We start from the raw sequence: 22059 nt of genomic DNA, 5'->3' as shown, positions 1-22059 counted from the left end.
CGTAATTCAAAAATCCTGGGAAAAGAAAGACGAGAATTAAATTAAAACATCTTGTGCTCCTTCTTCCTGTAGTCGCCACAAGCACAGCAGCACCGGAGGCAGCACAAAGATCTTCATTGATGTTCAAGCCAACAAAGTCAAGAAAGAAAACATTAGCCTGTGAAATATTTGCTAGTGTTGTACTTAGAGGAAATCAACCCAAACATTTTTTTTCAAGAATATGTTCCCAGCAGGTCCACTAGTTGAAACACAGCATTCTAATAGTGAGCTTGTGCAATATTAGTTAAGCATGAAAAGTCAGCCGTTTTGTCATTTGTTGACTAAAAATGACATCACAACTACCCAGGGAACAACCAATCACAGCTCACCTGTGATTGGCTGAGCCCTGGGTAGTTGCTATGTCACTTAATTGACAGGAGTGTCAAAATGGCTATAAAACAAGTGGATTAAGTCTAATTCCACAAAGGCAATTATCAAAATGCCTTGCTACAGAATTTGGAGTCAGCCAGTGTTAAATCAGAAAAACTTTATTTTGCACTCATGGCCAGTTATCCGATGTGGGGATAGCTAGTCGGCATGTCCCAGGCACAACAGCCATCACTTTTCTTGACGCAGGCATAGTTTTGGGCCTGGTCACGATTGCCCAACAGGAAATCGGTCCACAAGCACTCCGTCGGTCTGCTCATGCAGCACGGGAACGAGGAGCAGGACTTGATCTGAGGGTGACCAAGGACAGAGATTTAAATGAACATGTTCTCACACCACAAGACGAAAATGCTCATAATAAATTGGCTCTTGTCCATGTGTTGATGAACAGCTAGAATATGGGACTGTTAGAAACAAATAGCTAATGCTAAAAACCACCGGTTGGTGTCGCTACCGTGCAATCGCAGCCGTCTTGGTAGCGGTCCAACAGGTGCTTTTGCATGATGCTCAAGTCATTCCATGCCTGATGGAAGTCACACAGGTGGATACGCAGCGAGCGATCAGAACGCACGCTGCCTGTTGGGGGAGAAGACAGGAGAGGAAAAATGGGGGGGTGGACACCTCAGAACGTCAAAGGAAAGCAAATACACCTGGAAAGTCTAAAAGGTAAGCTCATAGGCAATGTTTCCTAAGCACCAAAGGCTTTAATACACCATTGATAGTTTGGCTGTGGAAAAGCTTATTTTCATATGGAAGAAAAAAAATAAATAAATAAAAAAAAATCTTTTATACCCATGAGTAGATATTCAACACCCTTGGTCAGAGTGACTCCACATAATCCAGAATTGGGTCCAGTGTAAATGGCAGTGAAATGCTTGACAGCACCCTTGAATGACTGAAATACAAAAAGTTAGATTCATGGCAAACGTGCATACATGAAGATCAGTGAATATAGTAATCGTCTCACCTTCAGGAGTCTGATGTCATACTTTGTGGGTCTACTCGGGGCTTGTGAGCCAGGCATCACTCCAACAACCTTCGCCTTGATAACTGCAAAGGCAAGTTAGGCATAAAAAAAAAAAAATAAAAAAAAATTGATTACCATAAATAGCATCCTCAGAGGTCTTCAATAAATCACTGTAATGTTCTTGCATGTCCAAGTCAACTAGTAGCCTTAAAATTTCAAAAGCTGTAAAATAAAATGCTACAGACAGACACTCCAACTACACTGTTTAGAATTTAAACCTAGTAAAAACAAAAGGATCATGATTGAAAGGGCAGTCCCATTCAACTTACCAAAATCTGAGCGGCAATACGACTGCTGCGGATGCACCGGGAAGCAGCTACAGGCTTGCGCTCCTTCTTCCTGGAGACGCCAAAAGCACAGCAGCGCCAGGGGCAGCACAAAGTTCATCCAGCTCATCATTGACACTTCCACCAAATCAAAAGTCAAATATTTTTGGTTGTGCAAACAGACTGCCACACCAGTAGGTTCACCCTGCTTGAGTTAAACCGACAAGGGTCCTTTTATACCTGTAGACTCCGCCCACAATTAAGCAACATCAGGTGCACACACTGATTGATGACTGTTTTCACCTGAGATGTTCACCACCAACAAAATGAAAGAGATTTCCTATATCAAATGATACCCAGATTTGACCCAACCAGCTTCTATCTGTAGAAATTTGAGGAAGATGTTAATTGCATTTTTTTGTCTTAACGTAAACAAACGGTCCATTTGTCCTGCTCTCATCCAGTTGCAGTGCAAATCGCAGCCATTCATTAGGGCATATTTGCCCACGGTTCTACTCTGGAAAAATGTGTTTCGGGCTGCAATTAATCATTTGAATCATCGATTGACCTATTATGCCAGTTCAGCAATGAATTGGATTTAAAAAGCTTTTCAAAATTGTGTCAAGTTCACACTACTTATTAAGGAGAGAAGACACTCGACAAAATTTGGTTTTTTTTTACTCACGAGGAGAGCTAAGGGAACTCTACAGTTATAATTCCTCACAGTGCTCTGAAACAGCCCCTCCGCCTCCATTTTCTTGGGCGGTCCCTAATTATATACAGTACATAGAAATTTCTACTCTAAAAGGGTGGGGGGAACACGTAGCATCACAAAAAAAGAGTTCGAAGATGGTGTGTGTGTGAAAGTTCATTATGGTTATATTCTGTCCCAAGGATACCGCGAACCACGGGATGCTCTTCAATAATAATCATTCCTACTTTATAGCTGCGTCCTCACATTCCACTTTCACCACTTCGATTTACAAGATTCAACAAGTTCATAATGCCAAATAAATGCCTTACAATCAGTTCAGTGGTCTCCGAGTCCAGAAAATGACATCCCTCTCAATAACCATTAAAAGCCTCAAGAACTGATCATTAAAATGTAATCCTGTCAATGTTTTCTGGCAAAAGACTGTTGTGGGTCAGCTGAAGTGCAAGCATTCAAATTTGAGTTACACAAAAACATGTCTGAAATGCACGAGTGAGTGTGGCATCTTCACAGCAAACCAGCTCGCACATCAGCTTCGGGTGTACACGCGAACATTGAAAGCAGACCATCGGAAAGTACAGTCAAGAAAAGAAGCCAACACTTCATTGATGTGATCAATTTTTATTTTTGGTTGTCAGCCTTTTCGACCCAGGTAGGTCATAGCTTTGGAGCCAGACAGCCCCCCCAAACCAGCCGCAAAAGCCGTTGCTTTTCTTGATGCAAGCGAAGTTTTGGGCCAGGTCACGATTGCCCAAGAGGAGATCGGTCCACAGGCACTCCGTCAGGCTGGTAATGCAGCACGGCAAAGAGGAACAGGGCTTGATCTGCGGGTGACCGAGAATTAATATTCACCGATTCAACTTTTTTTGCGCAAGCGGATATCCACTAGAACAGGCCGCTAAAGCAATTCCCACTGCTAAAAATCCAATTGGGTTGTTACCATGCAATCGCAGCCCTCTCTATAGAGGTCCAACAGGTACTTTTGTGAGGCGCTCAAGGACTCCCACGGCTCATAGAAGTCACATGATGAGATGTGCAGGGACCCATCAGACTGCAACCTGCCTGTAAAAGCAGGAGAGAATGGGACACCGCAGAACATCCATCCTCTGAACCAGGAAGTTTTTTTTTTGTTTGTTTTTTTTTAAAAGGCACCTCTAAAGTCCAACAAACTGTCACGGGCAATGTTTCAGCCTTCAGCAAGCATCAACGGCTTTAATAGGCCATTTATCATTTGTTTTAATAGAGAGAACTATCGTTTCTGCTTTTTATACCCATGAGTAGATATTCAACACCCTTGGTCAGTATGACTCCACATGCTGCAGAGCTGGGTGCTGTGTGAATGGCCGTAAAAAGCTTTTCAGCGCCCTTGAAGGTCTGGTGGTATGGTAGAAAAACAAACAAAAAAAAAAAAAGTTATTTCAGCTCTAAATTTGCATACATGAAATTAATATATTCATATAAAGTAAGTCTCACCTTCATGAGTTCGATCTCATATTTTGTTGTCCTTTGACCTTGAGCGCCAGGCATCACTCCAACAACCTTTGCCTTGATAACTACAGGTTTTCAAAAGATGTACATCAAAAAAAGGAATTACTGAGGTACAAAGACTGAATAAAATCCAAATGACTATCTATAAACCTGTCCATGTCAATGAAAAAGGAGGATAAAACTGCTTTAATTAGCAACACCTGCAATTCCCTACTCACCAAGTCAATTTACTAGGTTTAAAGTTCAGTTAAATGTTAAATTAACACTAAAGGCCGGTTTAAAATGTCATTTTGTCAAAGGTAGCAAGACTGCAGACGTGGGCTGGGGCAAGACTTTGCAAGGACACCCGGATCCCAAAAAAAAAAAAAAAAAAAAAAAAAAAAAAAAAAAAATGTAACCAAGTGGAGTTCCATTCAATTTACCGACTGAATCTGCTTGGCAATACAACTTCTGCGGATGCGTCGGGTAACAACGGCAGGCGTGTGCGCCTTCCTCCTGAAGCCCCCACAAGCATAGCAGCACCAGGGGTAGCACAAAGTTCCTCCAGATCATCACTGAACCTTTCAGGGGAAACAAACTCAAAAGTGGAAGTTGTGCCAATGATATTCTGTAGTTGAAGAAGAAGAAAAAAAAAACCTTCACTCTGGTAGGTTCACTCTGCTTGACTTCATGTTGTCGAGGGCCTTTTTATAGCTCTGTAGGCTCCGCCCACAATCAAGCATCGTCACTTGCTCACACTGATTGATGACTGTTTTCAGCTGAGACTTTCCTCCTCAACAAAATCAAAGAGATTTCCTTTGAAATGATGCACGGATTTTATCCAACCCGTTTCTGTGTGCAGAAATAATGTTTAGATATTAATTGCAGTTTTTGTGGTGAGGCAAAGAAATTTGTTTTTAAAAACCCAGTTTAGCAAGAATTTTACACTTCAGGGAGAAGTTGTCAGTGAGATTGAATGAGCAGACTACTTGGGAGTCTTTAAAGTGGAAGTCAACCACCCGAAATATTTGCAGTAATATCTTGTCTAAACATGGCATATTGTGGTAATATTGTGTTTTTGAAATATGAGTTAAGCGGCAAAATCACCTATTTATTTGTTGCTGTCGACTGAAAATCAGCTGCTCAGGGCTCAGGTAATGACCAATCACAACTCACCTGTTTTCTGAAGCTAAGCCATGGTTGGTTGTTATGAGCCCTGAGCAACGTCGTCATCTTCAGTCCACAAGTGACAAAATGGCGGCCCCCTGTGCTAGCTAAAAACAGGTGGATTTCTCGTATTCCATAAACTGTTAATCAGAACACTAAGTTTAGACTAGTGGGCCTGCATAGAACATATTCTTAAAAAAAATATGTTTGGGTTGACTTTCTCTTTAAGGAATTTCCAAATCTGTCAGTATTTGAGGGTTTTTGATTTTGTCATTGAAAGAACAACCTCTTCAGTCAAGACCATTGCCTGCTTGTCATGTAGCAGCATCTACTTTGCGTGGTTTCCAAACTGGGGTCTAGTAGCAGTTTTGGCATAAATTTCAAAACAGTGACCATTTCACATTGAATGGAATAATCTTATATTGCATGTTGGTCATTTGGAGGCCAAGACAAATTAGTCATGGAAAACTGAACCACATTTAAAAGCCCCTCAAAATATTTGACCCCATCTTTATGGTAATGAGGTCAAGCAGCCCAACTCATGTCACACCCAGCATTGTGAAAGACAACTTTGTACAGAATTTGGAATCTGCCAGAATTAAAGAACCACAGAGAAAAGTCAATCAGTGATTATAGAGTTTATTTTGCATTATCCTTTTAAGCCTGGGTATCCATTCTGGGGATAGATGTTGGGCCTGTCCCAGGCACAGCAGCCTTGGCTTCTCTTGATGCAAGCATAGTTTTGGGCCTGGTCACGCTTGCCCATCTTCCCCGACAGGAAGTCTGTCCACAAGCACTCCGTGGGGCTGCTCATGCAGCATGGGAACGAGGAGCACAACTTGATCTGTGGGTGAACCAGGACAGACATTTTAATGAATATTCAAAGCAAACAACATCTAGAATAGGCAGAAGTTGCTAATGCTCAAAAGCACCCAGTTGCGTCCTACCGTGCAATCACAGCCCTCTCCGTAGCGGTACAACAGGTGCTTTTGCGTGATGGTCAAGTCATTCCACGGCTGATAGAAGTCACACAGGGAGACATGCAGCGAACCATCAGATTGAAGTCGACCTGTAATGGCAAAAGAGGAAAATGGGGTGACACTTCAGAACATTGTTCGAATAAATAAAAAAACTCTAAAGTCTAAAAACTAATATGGAATAGGTTTTATACCCATGAGTAGATATTCAACACCCTTGGTCAGAGTGACTCCACATGCTGCAGAGTTGGGTCCAGTGTAAATGGCAGTAAAAACCTTCTCAGCACCCTTGAAGGTCTGGGGAAAGAAAAAAAAAAAAAAAAAAAAAAAAGTTTGATTCCTGTCTGTAGGTGCAGACATGAAGATCCATGAATATAGTCATTTCCTCACCTTCATGAGTTTGATGTCATACTTTGTGGGTCTACCTTTACCTTGTGCGCCAGGCATCACTCCAACAATCTTTGCCTTGATAACTACAAAGACAAGTTTTGGAAAGATTCCCATCAAAAAATGAATTCATGACTGTACTATTAAATAGACTGAAAATTGAGCAAAATGGCTTTGTTTATTAAAAATCAGTGACCATGTTCTTGCAAGTCAACCGTTAGCTTTAAAACTACTCAAAAGCTGTCAAATACATTCTACAGAAAAACACTCATCTGACTGAACGCTACGCTCAACTTACCGACAACACCCATTTGGCAATACAACTGCTGCGGATGCACCGGGGAGCAGCTACAGGCTTGTGCTCCTTCTTCCTGGAGCCCCCAAAAGCACAGCAGCGCCAGGGGCAGCACAAAGTTCATCCAGCTCATCATTGACACTTCCACCAAATCAAAAGTCAAATATTTTTGGTTGTGCAAAAAGACTGCCACACCAGTAGGTTCACCCTGCTTGAGTTAAAACCAACAAGGGTCCTTTTATACCTGTAGACTCCGCCCACAATTAAGCAACATCAGGTGCACACACTGATTGATAATTGTTTCCACCTGAGACTTTCATCCCCAACAAAATGAAAGAGATTGCCTATAAAATGATGGATGGATACACTCCTTACCAGTAGGTGGCAGTAATGCACCTGAAAGTTTCTTGCCAACCACCATAAAAATCCATTAGAATAAGAATGATGCATCGATTTTAACCAACCACTTTTTGTCTGCAGAAATAATGTATAGATATTAATTGCAGTTTTTGTTTTGAGGTAAAGAAATGGTCCATTTGTTCTGGTCTTGTCCATACAAAAAAATAGTTTTGTAAATCGTCATAATTCATCACATCATATTTCTCCTCATCTTACTTTGGAAGAATGTTTTATTTGGTATTATTGAATAGACTACCAGATCACACTTTTCCAAATGACATTTCAAAATTCTATCAATCTTAACCTCTACATAAAACCATTTTATCGAATCTGTCGATTGAAAATGACATCACAGTTGCTCAGGGCTCAGGTAACGACCAATCACGGCTCACCTGTTTTCAGAAGCTGAGCTGTCATTGGTCATTACCTGAGCATTTAAGGTGTCATTTTCAGTCGACAAAACTGCTAAAAGGGGTGGATTTTGCTGCTTAGCTCATTAAACAAAAGCAATATCAGAATGCCATGTTTCAACTAGTGGGCCTGCTTAGAACAGTCTTGATAAAAATGTCTGGGTTGACTTCGCCTTTAAGGAAAATCCCAAATCCTGTCAGTGCTTGAGGGTTTCTGATTTTGTCATTGAAAGAACCATCTCTTCCTCCTCAGGAGACTGAGGTCTTTTGGGGTTCAGGGGACACTCCTCAGGAACTTTTATGACTCGGTGGTTGCATCGGTCATCTTCCAGGGAGTGGTCACCTGGGCAGGCGGCGTCTCGGCCCGGGACAAGAAGCGGCTGGACAAACTGGTCAAGAGGGCCGGCTCTGTCCTGGGCTGCTCCCTGGACTCTGTGGACTCGGTGGGGGACAGGAGGATGTTGGCCAAGCTGTCATCAATGCTGGGCAACCCGGACCACCCCCTCCAGGGCACCCTAACAGCACTCCACAGCACCTTCAGTGACAGACTGTTACACCCTCGCTGTGCAAAGGAGAGATTCCGCCGTTCCTTCTTGCCTGCTGCTGTCAGACTCTTTAACAAGAACATTGTGTAGTCTCTACAAACTGGCGGTCATTAGTGCAATTGTGCAGTCCTGCACCTGAGCTCGTATCGTGCAATACCCAATATTCCCCACTACTGTAATACCGTGCAATACTCGACATTCCCCACTACTGTTAGTCTAGTTTTATTTTTATCCAATGCTGTTCCTTACATTTCACTACAGCACTGCAGCACTGTCACTTAGAGTATTTTTTCCTCTGTACTATGTACAGGCCGAAATGAGTGTTCCTCATATTTTTTATGTAGATGTAGGTTGGTGTGTATACACATGTGTATATACACATGTTACTGCGTATATCTACATAGGTTTGATTCTAAATGTTTGCCGTCAATGTTATACATTAATGGCCACATTATGCCGCCGCCCCTGTGTGACCTATATCTTTGCTACTGTAACAATGAAAATTTCCCCACTGTGGGATCAATAAAAGGCATTCTTATTCTTATTCTTATTCAGTTGATATCATTGCCTGGGCTGCTTGTCATGTAGCAGCAGCTACTTTGAGTGGTTTCCAAACTGGGGTCTAGTGACCATTTCACATTGAATGGAATAATCTTATATTGCATGTTGGTCATTTGGAGGGAAGACAAATTAGTCATGGAAAACTGAACCACATTTAAAACCCTCAAAATATTTGACCCCATCTTTATGGTAATGAGGTCAAGCAGCCCAACTCATGTCATACCCAGCATTGTGAAAGACAACTTTGTACAGAATTTGGAATCTGCCAGAATTAAAGAACCATAGAGAAAAGTCAATCATTGATTATAGAGTTTATTTTGCATTATCCTTTCAAGCCTGGGTATCCATTCTGGGGATAGATGTTGGGCCTGTCCCAGGCACAGCAGCCTTGGCTTCTCTTGATGCAAGCATAGTTTTGGGCCTGGTCACGCTTGCCCATCTTCCCCGGCAGGAAGTCTGTCCACAAGCACTCCGTGGGGCTGCTCATGCAGCACGGGAACGAGGAGCAGAACTTGATCTGTGGGTGACCCAGGACAGGCATTTTAATGAAATGTTCAAATCTGACAACTACTAGAACATTGTAAATGCTGAAAAGCCACCAGTTGTGTCCTACCGTGCAATCACAGCCCTCTCCGTAGCGGTACAACAGGTGCTTTTGCGTGATGGTCAAGTCATTCCACGGCTGATAGAAATCACATGAGGAGACATGCAGCGAGCCATCAGATTGAAGTCGACCTATAATGGCAGAAGAGGAAAATGGGTAGACATTTCAGAACATTGTTTGAATAAATAAAAAAAACTCCAAAGTCTAAAAACTAATCTGGAATAGTTGGTCATACAGGAGTAAAGAGTTTCAGTTTTTATACCCATGAGTAGATATTCAACACCCTTGGTTAGAGTGACTCCACATGCTGCAGAGTTGGGTCCGGTGTAAATGGCAGTAAAAAGCTTCTCAGCACCCTTGAAGGTCTGAAAAGAAAAAAAAAAAAGTTAGATTCCTGTCTGTAGGTGCAGACATGAAGCTCGATGAATATAGTAATTCTCTCACATTCATGAGTTTGATGTCATACTTTGTGGGTCTACCTTTACCTTGTGCGCCAGGCATCACTCCAACAATCTTTGCCTTGATAACTACAGAGACAAGTTTTGGAAAGATTCCCATCAAAAAATGAATTCATGACTGTACTACTAAATAGACTAAAAATTGAGCAAAATGGCTTTGCTTATTAAAAATCAGTGGCCATGTTCTTGCAAGTCAACTGCGAGCTATAAAACTAATCAAAAGCCGCAAAAGAAATTCTGCAGAAAAACACTCATCCAACTGAACGCTCAACTTACCGACAACACCCATTTGGCAATACAACTGCTGCGGATGCACCGGGAAGCAGCTACAGGCTTGTGCTCCTTCTTCCTGGAGCCCCCAAAAGCACAGCAGCGCCAGGGGCAGCACAAAGTTCATCCAGCTCATCATTGACACTTCCTCCAAATCAAAAGTCAAATGTTTTTGGTTGTGCAAAAAGACTGCCACACCAGTAGGTTCACCCTGCTTGAGTTAAAACCGACAAGGGTCCTTTTATACCTGTAGACTCCGCCCACAATTAAGCAACATCAGGTGCACACACTGATTGATAATTGTTTCCACCTGAGACTTTCATCCCCAACAAAATGAAAGAGATTGCCTATAAAATGATGGATGGATACACTCCTTACCAGTAGGTGGCAGTAATGCACCTGAAAGTTTCTTGCCAACCACCATAAAAATCCATTAGAGTAAGAATGATGCATCGATTTTAACCAACCACTTTTTGTCTGCAGAAATAATGTATAGATATTAATTGCAGTTTTTGTTTTGAGGTAAAGAAATGGTCCATTTGTTCTGGTCTCCTCCATACAAAAAAAACAGTTTTGTAAATTGTCAAATTTCATCAGATCATATTTCTCGTCTTACTTTGGAAGAATGTTTTATTTGGTATTATTGAATAGACTACCAGATCACACTTTTCCAAATGACATTTCAAAATTCTATCGATCTTAACCTCTACATAAACAAAACCATTTTCTCGAATCTGTCGATTTAAAATGACATCACAGTTGCTCAGGGCTCAGGTAACGACCAATCACAGCTCACCTGTTTTCGGAAGCTGAGCCGTGATCGGTCTTTAGTCATTGGTCATTTTCAGTGCACTTACAAAATGGCCGCCCCCTGAGATAGCTAGAGGTGTGGATTTTGCTGCTTCTCATTCCATGAAGGCAATATAATGACATTTTTCAACTAGTGGGCCTGCGTAGAACATTCTGGAAAATGTTGGGCTTGACTTCCCTTTAAGGGAATTCCAAAGCCTGTCAGTGTTTGAGGGTTTCTGGTTTTGTCATTGAAAGAACCATCTATTCAGTTGATACCATTGCCTGGGCTGCTTGTCATGTAGCAGCATCTACTTTGCGTGGTTTCCAAACTGGGGTCTAGCAGCAGTTTAGGCATTAATGGACAAACATTGACCATTTCACATTGAATGATCTTATTGCATGTTAGAAGAGAAAATAGCCATGGAAAACCAAACCACAACTACTTGTAAAAGCCCCCACACACACACACACAATTCCCTTTGAAATGTTTGAACCCTCTTTATGGTAATGAGGTCACACAGCCCAACTCATGTGTTTCACCCAGCATTGTGAAAGTCAACTTTGTACAGAACTTGGAATCTGCCAGAATCAAAGAACCATAGAGAAAAAAAATCGATTATAGAGTTTATTTTGCATTATCCTTTTAAGCCTGGGTATCCATTTTGGGGATAGATGTTCGGTCTGTCCCAGGCACAGCAGCCTTGGCTTCTTTTGATGCAAGCATAGTTTTGGGCCTGGTCACGCTTGCCCATCTTCCCCGGCAGGAAGTCTGTCCACAAGCACTCTGTGGGGCTGCTCATGCAGCACGGGAACGAGGAGCAGAACTTGATCTGTGGGTGACCCAGGACAGGCATTTTAATGAAATGTTCAAATCTGACAACTACTAGAACATTGTAAATGCTGAAAAGCCACCAGTTGCGTCCTACCGTGCAATCACAGCCCTCCCCGTAGCGGTACAACAGGTGCTTTTGCGTGATGGTCAAGTCACTCCACGGCTGATAGAAATCACATGAGGAGACATGCAGCGAGCCATCAGATTGAAGTCGACCTATAATGGCAGAAGAGGAAAATGGGTAGACATTTCAGAACATTGTTTAAAAAACAAAAACTCTCCATAGTCTTAAAACTAATATAGGAGTAAAGAGTTTCAGTTTTTATACCCATGAGTAGATATTCAACACCCTTGGTCAGAGTGACTCCACATGCTGCAGAGTTGGGTCCGGTGTAAATAGCAGTAAAAAGCTTTTCAGCGCCCTTGAAGGTCTGAAAAAAAAAAAAAAAAAAAAAAGTTAGATTTCTGTCCAATGTGCATACATGAAGATCAGTGAATATAGCAATTCTCTCACCTTCATGAGTTTGATGTCATACTTTGTGGGTCTACCTTTACCTTGAGCGCCAGGCATCACTCCAACAACCTTTGCATTGATAACTACAAGGACACATTTTTAAAAGATTGATATCAAAAAGAAAATTACTGTACAACAAAACTGAAAATAGAGCAAAATGGTATCCCCATGTCTATTAACAAATGAGTGGCCACGTTCTTGCAAGTCAGTTGCTAGCTTTAAAATGTTTCTAAATCCACAGCATACAGGAAAATGATTGAAAGTGGAGTCCCATTGAACCTACCGACGACATCCATTTGGCAGTACAACTGCTGCGGGTGCACCGGGAAGCAGCTACAGGCTTGTGCTCCTTCTTCCTGGAGCCCCCAAAAGCACAGCAGCGCCAGGGGCAGCACAAAATTCATCCAGCTCATCATTGATGCTTTAACAAACTCAAAAGTCAAATGTTTTTAGCTGCGCATACAGACTGCCACACCAGTAGGTTCACCCTGCTTGAGTTCGAGTTGCCGAGGGTCTTTTTATAGCTGTAGACTCCTCCCACAATTAAGCGACATCAGGTGCACACACTGATTGATGACTGTTTTCACCTGAGACTTTCATCCATAACAAAATCAAAGAGATTTCATACGAAACCATGAATAGATTTTATCCAACCAGTTTCTACTTGCACAAATGTAATGAATATATTTTTATTAACTGCAGTTTTTGTGTCGAGGTAAAGAAATGTTATATGCACAAATCACTTTTGTAAATTGCAGCCATGTCATCAGACCAGTAGTTCTCAACCTTTTTTCAATGATGGAGCCCGTGTGAAATATTTTTTCAGCAAAATATAGACTACTCCTAAAGCATTTTTGGATGAAAAAAAAAAAAATTAAAACAGAGCACTGTGCCATCAGTCTGATTTATGAAACTTTGGAACTCCATTTGTAGTGGCATCCCTAGAACTATTTGGAAATAAAAATAAAATATAATTTACATCAAATAAATTATAAACATTTGTGAACATAAAAATAATTAACAAAATAAATCCTTTGGGATCAAAGTACTAATCTATTCTCAAAAACAAATCCATTTATTTCAAAATAAAAGCAGTAACTGCTTCAAAAAAATATCTTAAAATAACGAATACAAACAGCGACAACATGACCAACTGTCAACGCTGAATATTGTATTGTTGCACTGAACTGAGTGTTTTTGCATTGAGGGAGACATTTTAGTGGTTGGCAGGGTTTCTTTCACTGTTGCTTCCTTTTAAATGGATTTTGAAATCTGATGTACCTCCATGTGAGAAACACTGAAGATCATATATATTTGTCCCCACTACTGTTTTGGAACAAAACGTTATGGTGTCCTTGAACAGACCGCCTGCTCACAATTTTAGCTAACATTTCAAAATTCGAGAGTACATTGATCAAAACGTATGCCCAATATATAACATTTTTACTTTTGCCAGTTTCAACCACGTATTTGAAAACCAGAAATGTTGCAAACTTCACATTTAGGGTAACAGTTTCATTTATCTTCTATACGGAACTTCCATTACTTCTCTTTTTTGAAAGAGAGGCATCTGTGTAGCCTGGTAATAAATTGAGGTGCAGTAAAATTTCAGCATCAAGTGGGTTACTATAAATCCATAGGCACCTTTGCTACAAGTATAGTGCTACTTAAAGTACTAAATTCAAATGTTTCACTTTTCATGCATATTTCCACATTTGCATTATCACTTAAATTAAGCCTATTTGCCTAAAAAGTTAGCCTCATTTTGATCACTTTTAATTGGTTAGAAGTAGCCACTTATTGGAGGTGCACCTGTGCTGTACAAAGTTGTAGCAAGCGTGCTACACGTATTATGCCCAGCATTTTGAAAGATACAAATTCACACAGAATACTTTAGTCAGCCATTTTATTTTGCATTAACGGCCTTTCAAGCCCGGGTATCTGTTTTGGGGATAGATGTTGGGCCTGTCCCAGGCACAACAACCATCACTTTTCTTGATGCAAGCATAGTTTTGGGTCTGCTCATGATTGCCCAACAGGAAGTCTGTCCACATGCACTCCGTCAGGCTGCTCATGCAGCACGGGAACGAGGAGCAGGATGTGATCTGTGGGTGACCAAGGACAGGGATTTAAATGAAACGTTCAAAGCGCCAACATCGGCAGTAGTTGCTAATGCTCAAAAGCCACCAGTTGCGTCCTACCGTGCAATCACAGCCCTCGCCGTAACGGTACAACAGGTGCCTTTGCATGATGCTCAAGTCATTCCACGGCTCATAGAAGTCACACAGGGAGACATGCAGAGAGCCATCAGATTGCAGTTGACCTGTAATGGCAGAAGACAGAGGAGAAAAAAAAAGAAAAAAAAATGTCACAGGCAAACTTGTGCAAGCATTAAATACTTTAATAAGCTTTTAAAGAGGAAGTCAACCCAAACTATGTCAAGGGTGGATTTTGCTGATCAACTCATTCCACAATCAGAATTCCATGTTTAGACTAGTGGACCTGCATCAAGCATTGTTGGAAAAAAAATGTTTGGGTTACTTCCCCTTTGTGGAGTAGCTTGTCATATGGGAGTAAATAGTTTCAGCATTTATACCCATGAGCAGATAGTCAACACCCTTGGTCAGAGTGACTCCACATGCTGCAGAGTTGGGTCCAGTGTAAATGGCACCAAAAAGCTTTTTAACACCCTTGAAGGTCTGAAAAACAAAAAAACAAAAGTTAGATTCATGTTTAATGTCTACACATTTACAGTAATTCTCTCACCTTCATGTGTTTGATGTCATACTTTGTCGGTCTCTCTTTACCTTGTGCCCCAGGCATCACTCCAACAACCTTCGCCTTGATAACTACAAGGACAAGTTTTTAAAAAGATTTACATCAAAAAACACATTTGTACTCCAAAAATTGACTGAAAATAGAGCAAAACGGCATTCCCATGTGTCTATTAATAAATCACTCGCCATGTTCTTGCAAGTCAACTGCTAGCTTTAAAATGTCTATAAAATAAACACTACATGTATACACCTCAGCATATACAAGAAAATGATTGAAAAGCGAAGTCATGCTCAACTTACCCACAACATCCATTTGGCAATACAACTGCTGCGGATGCACCGGGAAGCAGCTACAGGCTTGTGCTCCTTCTTCCTGGAGCCCCCAAAAGCACAGCAGCGCCAGAGGGAGCACAAAATTCATCCAGCTCATCATTGACGCTTTAACAAAATCAAAATTCAAATGTTTTTGATTGTGCATACAGACTGCCACACCAGTAGGTTCAACCTGCTTGAGTTAAAGCTAACAAGGGTCCTTTTATACCTGTAGACTCCGCCCACAATAAAGCAACATCAGGTGCACACATTGATTGATAATTGTTTCCACCCGAGACTTTCACCCTCAAATCGAAGAGATTTCCCATGAAATGATGCATAGATTTGATCTACCTGCAGAAATGTAATAAATAAATCGATAGTAATTGCAGTTTTTTGTGTTGACGTAAAGAAACATTCTATTCACAAAACGGTTGTGTAAATTGCAGACTAGTGCTTCTAAACCTTTTTCAATGTGAAATATATTTTCAGCCAATTTCACCCCCTTACTATTCCGGCAAAAAGCATTTTTAGATGGGGGGGGGAAAAAGAGACTTAAAACAGTGCTGAGCCATCTTTGTGTGATTTATTAAACTTTGGAACTCCATTTGTAGTGGCATCTGAAGAACTATTTGTAGATAAAATGAGAAAATAAATGATAAATTACCAACAAATCCTATGGTAGCAAACCAAATTGATCGTTTCTCAAAAAGGAATCAACTTTTTAAAAGCAGAAATTGCTTTATGAAAGCATTTTAAAATACATGAGTAAAAAGGCATTACCAAATGTCAACACTGAATATTGTATTGTTGCACTGAACTGAGTTTTTGACTTGAAGGAGACATTTTTGTGAGACGCTTGTGCTTCATCGAAGATCTTTTGGCGTTCTTGGTGGCAGGGGGGCAACTGCTGTGATCGTGCTCTTTCCTTGCATGGATGCTACTTTTTGGATATATTCAAATCCCATGTATCCTTCCATTGTACCTCCATTTGAGAACCACTGCACAAGAACCACAATCATCCTCATGTCTGGTTTGGAAGAATATTTTATTTGGGGTCACTGAACCTCAAGACAGCCTGCTCACACTTTCTTGGGAAGAATCATTTCATAAAAATTCTACAGTACATTCATAGATCCAAATTCATGCCAAACACCACGTCTGTTTTTGCTTCCCATTCCAACCAAGAATCTGCAAAAGCAGAAGTGTTTCAAACTTTACATTTACCTCGAGTTACATTGTATCCTCATCATTTGTGTTCTGATTTGGAACTTTCCTGATGTTTTGGTTTTTTTGCAAGGCATTTTCATGGTAATAAAGTCATGCTAGCTGCCCAGCTCACACTGGCTTTGTGTGTACATGTTATGCAAGAATCAGAAGTTAGAACAGAATCAGCCAGTGTTAAACCACAGATTTGTTTTTTATTATTTTTGAATGAATATCCATTGAAGGCCAGCTATCAGTTTCGTGGATAGATAGCCGGCATGTCCCAAGCACAACAGCCATCACTTTTCTTGATGCAAGCATAGTTCTGGGCCTGCTCACGACTTCCCAACTTGCCCGGCAGGACGTCGGTCCACAAGCACTCTGTCGGGCCGCTCATGCAGCACGGGAAGGCGAAGCAGGACTTGATCTGCGGGTGACCAAATAACGTTCTTTTCATACGAGACCAGAATGCCAATAACTGATAAAGCAGTCATCTTTTTAACGCCACGTTTAAAAGTTGAACAGCTTCTAGAATAAAAGACCGCTAGTCACTAATTCCTAACGCTAAAAGAAAAAAATCCACCAGTTGTGTTCCAACCGTGCAATCGCAGCCCTCTCTGTAGCGGTACAACAGGTGCTTTTGAATCATGGTCAAGGACTCCCACGGCTGATAGAAGTCACACAGGGATATATGCAGCGAGCCGTCAGAATGCAGTCTACCTGTAATGGCAGAAAAACAAAGAGAAAAGAGGACATGACACATCAGAACATTTGTAGGAAGTAAAGACCATGTGGTAAAATACACACGTCTAAAACCTGCCTTTAGCAAGCGTCAACAGATTAGTTTAGGTGCTATTGATAATTTATGAGAAAACGTCCAGCTTTTTATACCCATGAGTAGAAATTCAGTTCCCTTGGTCAGCGTGGCTCCACATGCTTCAGTGTAGGAATTTGTGTAAATGGCGGTAAAAAGCTTTTCAGCGCCCTTGAAGGTCTGAAAAACAAAGACTTATGTCTCATGTGCATACGTTGAAGAAAATGTCAAATAAGCATCTCACCTTCGCGTGTTTGATGGCATGCTTTGTGAGTCCAGTTTTCTCATGTGGACCGGGCATCACGCCAATAATCTTTGCCTTGATAACTAGAAGGACAAGATTAAAAACAAAAGAAAAAAAGTCATACAGGTTGGTGGACTTTGGGCCAAGAGAGCACCACAAATCTAAACTTTTTTTTTTTTTTCCCCACCACCCCATCCCCACACTTTATTTTCTTAGGTGGTCCCCAATTGTATACATAGAATTTGCTACTGTGAAGGACGGAGGGGAACATGTAGCATCGTGACAAACAGTTACAGTTGGAAACAGTGCACGTGTGTGAAAGTTCGTGTCTTGCAGACATTGTTATATTTTGTCCCAAGGACTCAGCGTCCGACCACGGGATGCTCTTTGATAAGAGCACCGCTCCTGTTTTGCAGCTGCGTCCTTCTCACACTCTTTCTTCACAAACAACTTCAACTTACATGATGCAAACAAGGTTATACTGCTTTACAATACTTACAAGAGTAAATATGGGATAATGTACGTACATTTATTCTAACATCTTCAGTGGCAATGTTTCTGTATATCCAAGTCGACTGCTAGCTTTGAAACATGTCAAAAATTAAATGCTAAATACCGTTCCAAAGTGAAGGAAAAAAAAAAAAAAAAAAAAAAAAAAAAAAATCTAAAATGGGTTCATGAGGAAAAAAAGACAGTCTTAATGTATTTGGCAACATGAATTGTACTTAGCCAAGTGAAATTGTTAGCGTCTTAGAAAGCCTACATTGAATTGTAATTAACACTAAAAAGGTCTTTGGAAGTAATTTAACAAATTAGTCTTGAAATTTTAAAACAGTGAACAGTCTAGTTAAATTAATGCTTAAAAAGAAATCTCCCGTTACATTGGCAAGCCATTATGTGACAAATTAGTCTAGAATTAGTCTTAAAATGGCAATAAAGTAAACAGCCTTAATTAATGTCATTAGCAACACCTGCAATTCCCTACTTAGCAACTCAACTTGCTTGGTTTACTTGAAGTCTTTAGCTAGAAATGAACACTTAAAGTCATGTCAAAGTAACAGAGGCACACACATAGGGGATTAAATGGGAAGCCTTTTGTGGGGCCCTTGGGACAAAATAATTCACCATCAATTGGGGAAGCTCTATCATACACATAAACACTGCCCCCAAATATCCTGCATAACATTTGGAGCCACTATACATTCAAAAAAAAAAAAAAAAGCAGAGTCCTGTTCAACTTACCGACAACATCTGCTTGGCAATACAATTGCTGTGGATGCATCAGGTAACATTTACAGGCTTGTGCTCCTTCCTCCTGGAGCCCCCACAAGCACAACACCACCACCACAGGCAGCACAAAGTTCTTCCAGCTCATACTCAAACCTTCAGGAAAAGCGGAATATAAATCAGAAGGATTTGGTACTTGTTCACTCTGCTAGAATTTAGGTTGACGAGGGCCTTTTATAGTTGCAGACTCGGCCAACGTTTAAGTGACTTGTTCCAACTGATTGATGACGGTTTTCACCTGGCACTTTCATCCATAACACAATAAAGATGAGTTCCTATACGTGAAACAATTTATACATTTTATCCCGCTAGTTTCACCCTGAGGAAATTGATATTAATTGCAGTTTTTGTGATGTAAAGAAACGATCCATTTGTTGTGCTCTTGTCTGTACACAAAACAGTTGCAGTGTAAATTGTCAATTCATTGAATGATATTCATCCTCTCTTCTCCTTACTTTTTTTGTGTCATTGAAAATCAAGACTGCCTGCTCACAATTCACCCAAACACAACACTTCAAAATTCTATATTCATTGATCCAAATTTCTGTGTAAGGAACCAAACACTGAGGGGGGTTTCTATATACGGTACACTCTAAAGACACTTGGGTTAAAAATAATTTTGGGTCAAAAATGGATCGATCCACTACTTGGGTCAATTTGACCCAACTTCCTGGGTTGTTTTTACAGAAAAAAACCCAAGTGGTTAGTTTTGTACAAAGCCCCCAAAATTGGGCTGTGTTGTACAAAATGCAAAGAATGTGGGTCAAATTCATTCAATTAGTTGATCAGTCGATTTTGCACCCAACTGTTTTTAGAGTGTATTGTGTGAATTTGTTAGAGTTGTGAACAAATATATACAAGTTTGTATGTTGTATGTGTACATTGTTTTGTTTATAAAAATTAAAACACTGACACTCATGCAGGACTTTCAAATTTGGTTTGGATACCCACCAAATACTTAATGTGTTACATAAACCATTCCAAAGTCATCCATAGCATTCAATACTAGACCCATTTCATATGGTTGTGACTTCTATACTGTTCCGCCATGGAAAGCCTCAACAATCAATGAAATATGCAATTTAAACTTATGGTGCAGTGTCACCAAAAGGTCTTAAGACAATATACATTTCTTTTTTAGATGTTAGGCCTCACAATGTGAGAGTCAAGTATTTTGGAGTCAGCCAGTTCTTAATCACCATGAGGAAAAAAAAACTGCATTGATTTGAGTCATTTTTATTTGGAGTTAGCATTTTAAGCCCAGCTAGGCTAGCCCAACTGGGGCCATGGAGCCTGCCTGTACCAGACACAGCCGTCGCCTCTTTTGACACAAGCAAAGTTTTGGGCCTGCTCGCCATTGCCCAGCTTCGCCGTCAGGAAATCTGTCCACAAGCACTCTGTTGGTTTGGTGATGCAGCATGGGTAGGAGAAGCAAGTCCTGACCTGTAGGTGACCAAGATTTAATTAAAAAAAAAAAAAAAAACACTGTTAGTCCTATCCGATAACTAAAAACAAGTTAGCCACTAAAGGGGCCGCTACGGAGCGATAAACAAATTACTAATGCTGAAAATCCACCAGATGTGTTCCTACTAGGCAATCGCAGCCCTCTTGGTAGCGGTACAACAGATTCTTTCGCGTGGCGCTCAAGGTCTCCCACGGCTGATGGAAGTCACACAGGTGGATTTGCAGGGAGCCGTCAGACTGGAGTCTGCCTGTTATGGTCCAAGACATGTGGGGGAGGGACAAAAATAATACACCTAAAGTCTAAAAACTGCCATAGGCAGTGTTTTGGAAGCAGGCACTGACGGCATTACTAGCTTGAATGTTATGAGAAAATTCTTCCAGATTATACCCATGAAGAGATATTCAACGCCCTTTGTCAGAGCGACTCCACATGCCGCAGAGTTGGATCGAGTGTAAATGGCATGAAACGGCTTTTCGGCGCCCTTGAAGTTCTGGGGAAAGAAAAAAAAAAAAAAAAAAAAAAAAAAAAAAAGAAGTTAGATTCACGTCTAATGTGCATGCGTGATTAAAAATCTCACCTTGCTCTGTTTGATGTCATACTTTGTGAGTTGACCTCCCATGCCCGGTGTCACCCCAATAACCATTGCCTTAATAACTAGAAAGACAAGATTTTAAAAGTAGACTGAGAAGTGACAAAAAAAAAAATAATAAAAAATAAAAAAAGGAAAATACTAATATGTAATATATCCTTAACGGGAAGCATTTTCCAGGGCCCTTAATTGGGAAACACCATCATATGAATTTACACACTCAAACATACTGCACAGCGTTCACACCGATGAACATTTTAAAAATAAAATAGGAGCTAACAATTTAAAGCGGACTCCTGTTCATCTTACCGACAACGCCCTTTTGGCAAAACAACTGTTGCGGATGAATAGGGAAGGGAAAGCAGCTACAGGCTTGTGCGCCTTCCTCCTGGAGCCCCCACAAGCACAGCAGCACCAGGGGCAGCACAAAGTTCTTCCAGCTCATCATTGAACCTTTTGGGGGCGAAACAAAAGCAAAACGTAACAGGCCACTGTGTCAGAAGGCGCAGTCAGCAGTATCACAAAGGAGGTTGACTCTGCTTAAGTGCAAGTTGACTAGGGCCTTTTTATAACTGTAGACTCCGCCCACAATCAAGCAACATCACTTACACATTTGCACACACTGATTGATGATTGTAGTCACCTGAGACTTTCATCACCAACAAAATTGAAGAGCATTCTTATTAAACTATACAAATATTTGATTCAAGCAGTTTTGACCTGCAGAGATTTGAGGAATATGTTAATTGCATTATTTGTGTTAAGATAAATGTTGGTCCATTTGTTGAGATCTGTCCAACAGTTGTGGTGTAAATTGCCACCATTCAATAGATCACATTTGTCCCCAACTCTCATTACTTTGGAAAATGTGTCATTTCATATTGAATATGAAAAGACTGCCCACTCACTTTATCAAATCAATATCAAAATGATATGTTAGATCCAAATTTATACATAATCCAAACTCAGTGCTTTAAAAACTATTTTCCTAATCAAACTTTTGACTTTGAAACTGAAAATGTTTCATCTTTAGATAGTATCCTCTTTAATTTGATCTTCGTTTTATGTCTTTTATCAGTTAACTTCCCTGGAGTGTGATGTGGATTCGAAATTCTGGTATTCAGGTTTTGTGTAAATTAACAAAAAATAAAATCTACCTGACACACCCATAAAGTAGTTTGGATACATGAAGTGACTTCAGCACAAAAAAAAAAAAAAAAAAAAAAAGTAGGATTGGAACAGCCATTTGTGAGGTT

General features: G+C 40.6%; 7 protein-coding genes across 7 annotated transcripts; all 7 read right to left on the bottom strand.

Annotated features, from left to right (window-relative positions):
- Positions 1-511: 511 nt before the first annotated feature.
- Positions 512-4591, bottom strand: LOC147134362 (uncharacterized). Its single transcript, XM_086056149.1, has 10 exons — positions 4342-4591; positions 3905-3984; positions 3703-3805; positions 3372-3493; positions 3058-3255; positions 1723-1924; positions 1394-1476; positions 1219-1321; positions 881-1002; positions 512-716 (listed from the first exon to the last, which is right to left on the bottom strand). Exons 1-10 carry the CDS (start codon positions 4469-4471, stop codon positions 549-551), a joined length of 1311 nt encoding a protein of 436 aa, XP_085912275.1. The 5' UTR covers positions 4472-4591; the 3' UTR covers positions 512-548.
- Positions 4592-5688: 1097 nt separating this feature from the next.
- Positions 5689-6953, bottom strand: LOC147134361 (metalloproteinase inhibitor 2-like). Its single transcript, XM_086056591.1, has 5 exons — positions 6728-6953; positions 6433-6515; positions 6237-6339; positions 6013-6134; positions 5689-5909 (listed from the first exon to the last, which is right to left on the bottom strand). The coding sequence occupies exons 1-5, from the start codon at positions 6858-6860 to the stop codon at positions 5715-5717; spliced, it is 636 nt and encodes a 211-aa protein (XP_085912717.1). The 5' UTR covers positions 6861-6953; the 3' UTR covers positions 5689-5714.
- Positions 6954-8935: 1982 nt separating this feature from the next.
- Positions 8936-10202, bottom strand: LOC147134360 (metalloproteinase inhibitor 2-like). The gene is made up of 5 exons (XM_086055628.1): positions 9978-10202; positions 9688-9770; positions 9506-9608; positions 9253-9374; positions 8936-9156 (listed from the first exon to the last, which is right to left on the bottom strand). The coding sequence occupies exons 1-5, from the start codon at positions 10108-10110 to the stop codon at positions 8962-8964; spliced, it is 636 nt and encodes a 211-aa protein (XP_085911754.1). The 5' UTR covers positions 10111-10202; the 3' UTR covers positions 8936-8961.
- Positions 10203-11374: 1172 nt separating this feature from the next.
- Positions 11375-12615, bottom strand: LOC147134359 (metalloproteinase inhibitor 2-like). Its single transcript, XM_086056186.1, has 5 exons — positions 12393-12615; positions 12110-12192; positions 11924-12026; positions 11690-11811; positions 11375-11593 (listed from the first exon to the last, which is right to left on the bottom strand). The coding sequence occupies exons 1-5, from the start codon at positions 12523-12525 to the stop codon at positions 11399-11401; spliced, it is 636 nt and encodes a 211-aa protein (XP_085912312.1). The 5' UTR covers positions 12526-12615; the 3' UTR covers positions 11375-11398.
- Positions 12616-14001: 1386 nt separating this feature from the next.
- Positions 14002-15408, bottom strand: LOC147134358 (metalloproteinase inhibitor 2-like). The gene is made up of 5 exons (XM_086056185.1): positions 15187-15408; positions 14876-14958; positions 14706-14808; positions 14311-14432; positions 14002-14214 (listed from the first exon to the last, which is right to left on the bottom strand). The coding sequence occupies exons 1-5, from the start codon at positions 15362-15364 to the stop codon at positions 14026-14028; spliced, it is 675 nt and encodes a 224-aa protein (XP_085912311.1). The 5' UTR covers positions 15365-15408; the 3' UTR covers positions 14002-14025.
- A 1191-nt stretch (positions 15409-16599) lies between these two features.
- Positions 16600-18937, bottom strand: LOC147134357 (metalloproteinase inhibitor 2-like). The gene is made up of 5 exons (XM_086055798.1): positions 18705-18937; positions 17463-17545; positions 17296-17398; positions 17003-17124; positions 16600-16831 (listed from the first exon to the last, which is right to left on the bottom strand). The coding sequence occupies exons 1-5, from the start codon at positions 18835-18837 to the stop codon at positions 16658-16660; spliced, it is 615 nt and encodes a 204-aa protein (XP_085911924.1). The 5' UTR covers positions 18838-18937; the 3' UTR covers positions 16600-16657.
- A 1032-nt stretch (positions 18938-19969) lies between these two features.
- On the bottom strand, positions 19970-21357 carry LOC147134356 (metalloproteinase inhibitor 2-like). The gene is made up of 5 exons (XM_086054782.1): positions 21113-21357; positions 20792-20868; positions 20602-20704; positions 20340-20461; positions 19970-20192 (listed from the first exon to the last, which is right to left on the bottom strand). Exons 1-5 carry the CDS (start codon positions 21249-21251, stop codon positions 20019-20021), a joined length of 615 nt encoding a protein of 204 aa, XP_085910908.1. The 5' UTR covers positions 21252-21357; the 3' UTR covers positions 19970-20018.
- Between the last annotated feature and the right edge of the window lie 702 nt (positions 21358-22059).

Source organism: Filicampus tigris, chromosome 16 (assembly GCF_054856515.1).
Source record: "Filicampus tigris isolate MCC_2025a chromosome 16, RoL_Ftig_1.0, whole genome shotgun sequence".
NCBI classification, from domain to species: Eukaryota; Metazoa; Chordata; class Actinopteri; order Syngnathiformes; family Syngnathidae; genus Filicampus; species Filicampus tigris.
This window is presented reverse-complemented; position numbering and strand designations above follow the sequence as displayed.

Coding starts and splice junctions, on each gene's coding strand:
- LOC147134362 (XM_086056149.1), bottom strand. CDS start 4,471: ATGATCTGGAGGAACTTTGTGCTACCCCTGGTGCTGCTATGCTTGTGG. Junction 1,477..1,722: donor GTATTGCCGCTCAGATTTTG/GTAAGTTGAATG, acceptor TTGCCTTTGCAG/TTATCAAGGCGAAGGTTGTT. Junction 1,003..1,218: donor TGTTGAATATCTACTCATGG/GTATAAAAGATT, acceptor CTCCCCCAACAG/GCAGCGTGCGTTCTGATCGC.
- LOC147134361 (XM_086056591.1), bottom strand. CDS start 6,860: ATGATGAGCTGGATGAACTTTGTGCTGCCCCTGGCGCTGCTGTGCTTT. Junction 6,516..6,727: donor TTGCCAAATGGGTGTTGTCG/GTAAGTTGAGCG, acceptor TTGTCTTTGTAG/TTATCAAGGCAAAGATTGTT. Junction 6,340..6,432: donor ATGACATCAAACTCATGAAG/GTGAGGAAATGA, acceptor TTCTTTCCCCAG/ACCTTCAAGGGTGCTGAGAA.
- LOC147134360 (XM_086055628.1), bottom strand. CDS start 10,110: ATGATGAGCTGGATGAACTTTGTGCTGCCCCTGGCGCTGCTGTGCTTT. Junction 9,375..9,505: donor TGTTGAATATCTACTCATGG/GTATAAAAACTG, acceptor CTGCCATTATAG/GTCGACTTCAATCTGATGGC. Junction 9,157..9,252: donor GAGAGGGCTGTGATTGCACG/GTAGGACACAAC, acceptor GGTCACCCACAG/ATCAAGTTCTGCTCCTCGTT.
- LOC147134359 (XM_086056186.1), bottom strand. CDS start 12,525: ATGATGAGCTGGATGAATTTTGTGCTGCCCCTGGCGCTGCTGTGCTTT. Junction 11,812..11,923: donor TGTTGAATATCTACTCATGG/GTATAAAAACTG, acceptor CTGCCATTATAG/GTCGACTTCAATCTGATGGC. Junction 11,594..11,689: donor GGGAGGGCTGTGATTGCACG/GTAGGACGCAAC, acceptor GGTCACCCACAG/ATCAAGTTCTGCTCCTCGTT.
- LOC147134358 (XM_086056185.1), bottom strand. CDS start 15,364: ATGCACAATCAAAAACATTTGAATTTTGATTTTGTTAAAGCGTCAATG. Junction 14,959..15,186: donor TTGCCAAATGGATGTTGTGG/GTAAGTTGAGCA, acceptor TTGTCCTTGTAG/TTATCAAGGCGAAGGTTGTT. Junction 14,809..14,875: donor ATGACATCAAACACATGAAG/GTGAGAGAATTA, acceptor TTTGTTTTTCAG/ACCTTCAAGGGTGTTAAAAA.
- LOC147134357 (XM_086055798.1), bottom strand. CDS start 18,837: ATGAGCTGGAAGAACTTTGTGCTGCCTGTGGTGGTGGTGTTGTGCTTG. Junction 17,399..17,462: donor ATGCCATCAAACACGCGAAG/GTGAGATGCTTA, acceptor TTTGTTTTTCAG/ACCTTCAAGGGCGCTGAAAA. Junction 17,125..17,295: donor AACTGAATTTCTACTCATGG/GTATAAAAAGCT, acceptor CTGCCATTACAG/GTAGACTGCATTCTGACGGC.
- LOC147134356 (XM_086054782.1), bottom strand. CDS start 21,251: ATGATGAGCTGGAAGAACTTTGTGCTGCCCCTGGTGCTGCTGTGCTTG. Junction 20,705..20,791: donor ATGACATCAAACAGAGCAAG/GTGAGATTTTTA, acceptor TTCTTTCCCCAG/AACTTCAAGGGCGCCGAAAA. Junction 20,462..20,601: donor CGTTGAATATCTCTTCATGG/GTATAATCTGGA, acceptor GGACCATAACAG/GCAGACTCCAGTCTGACGGC.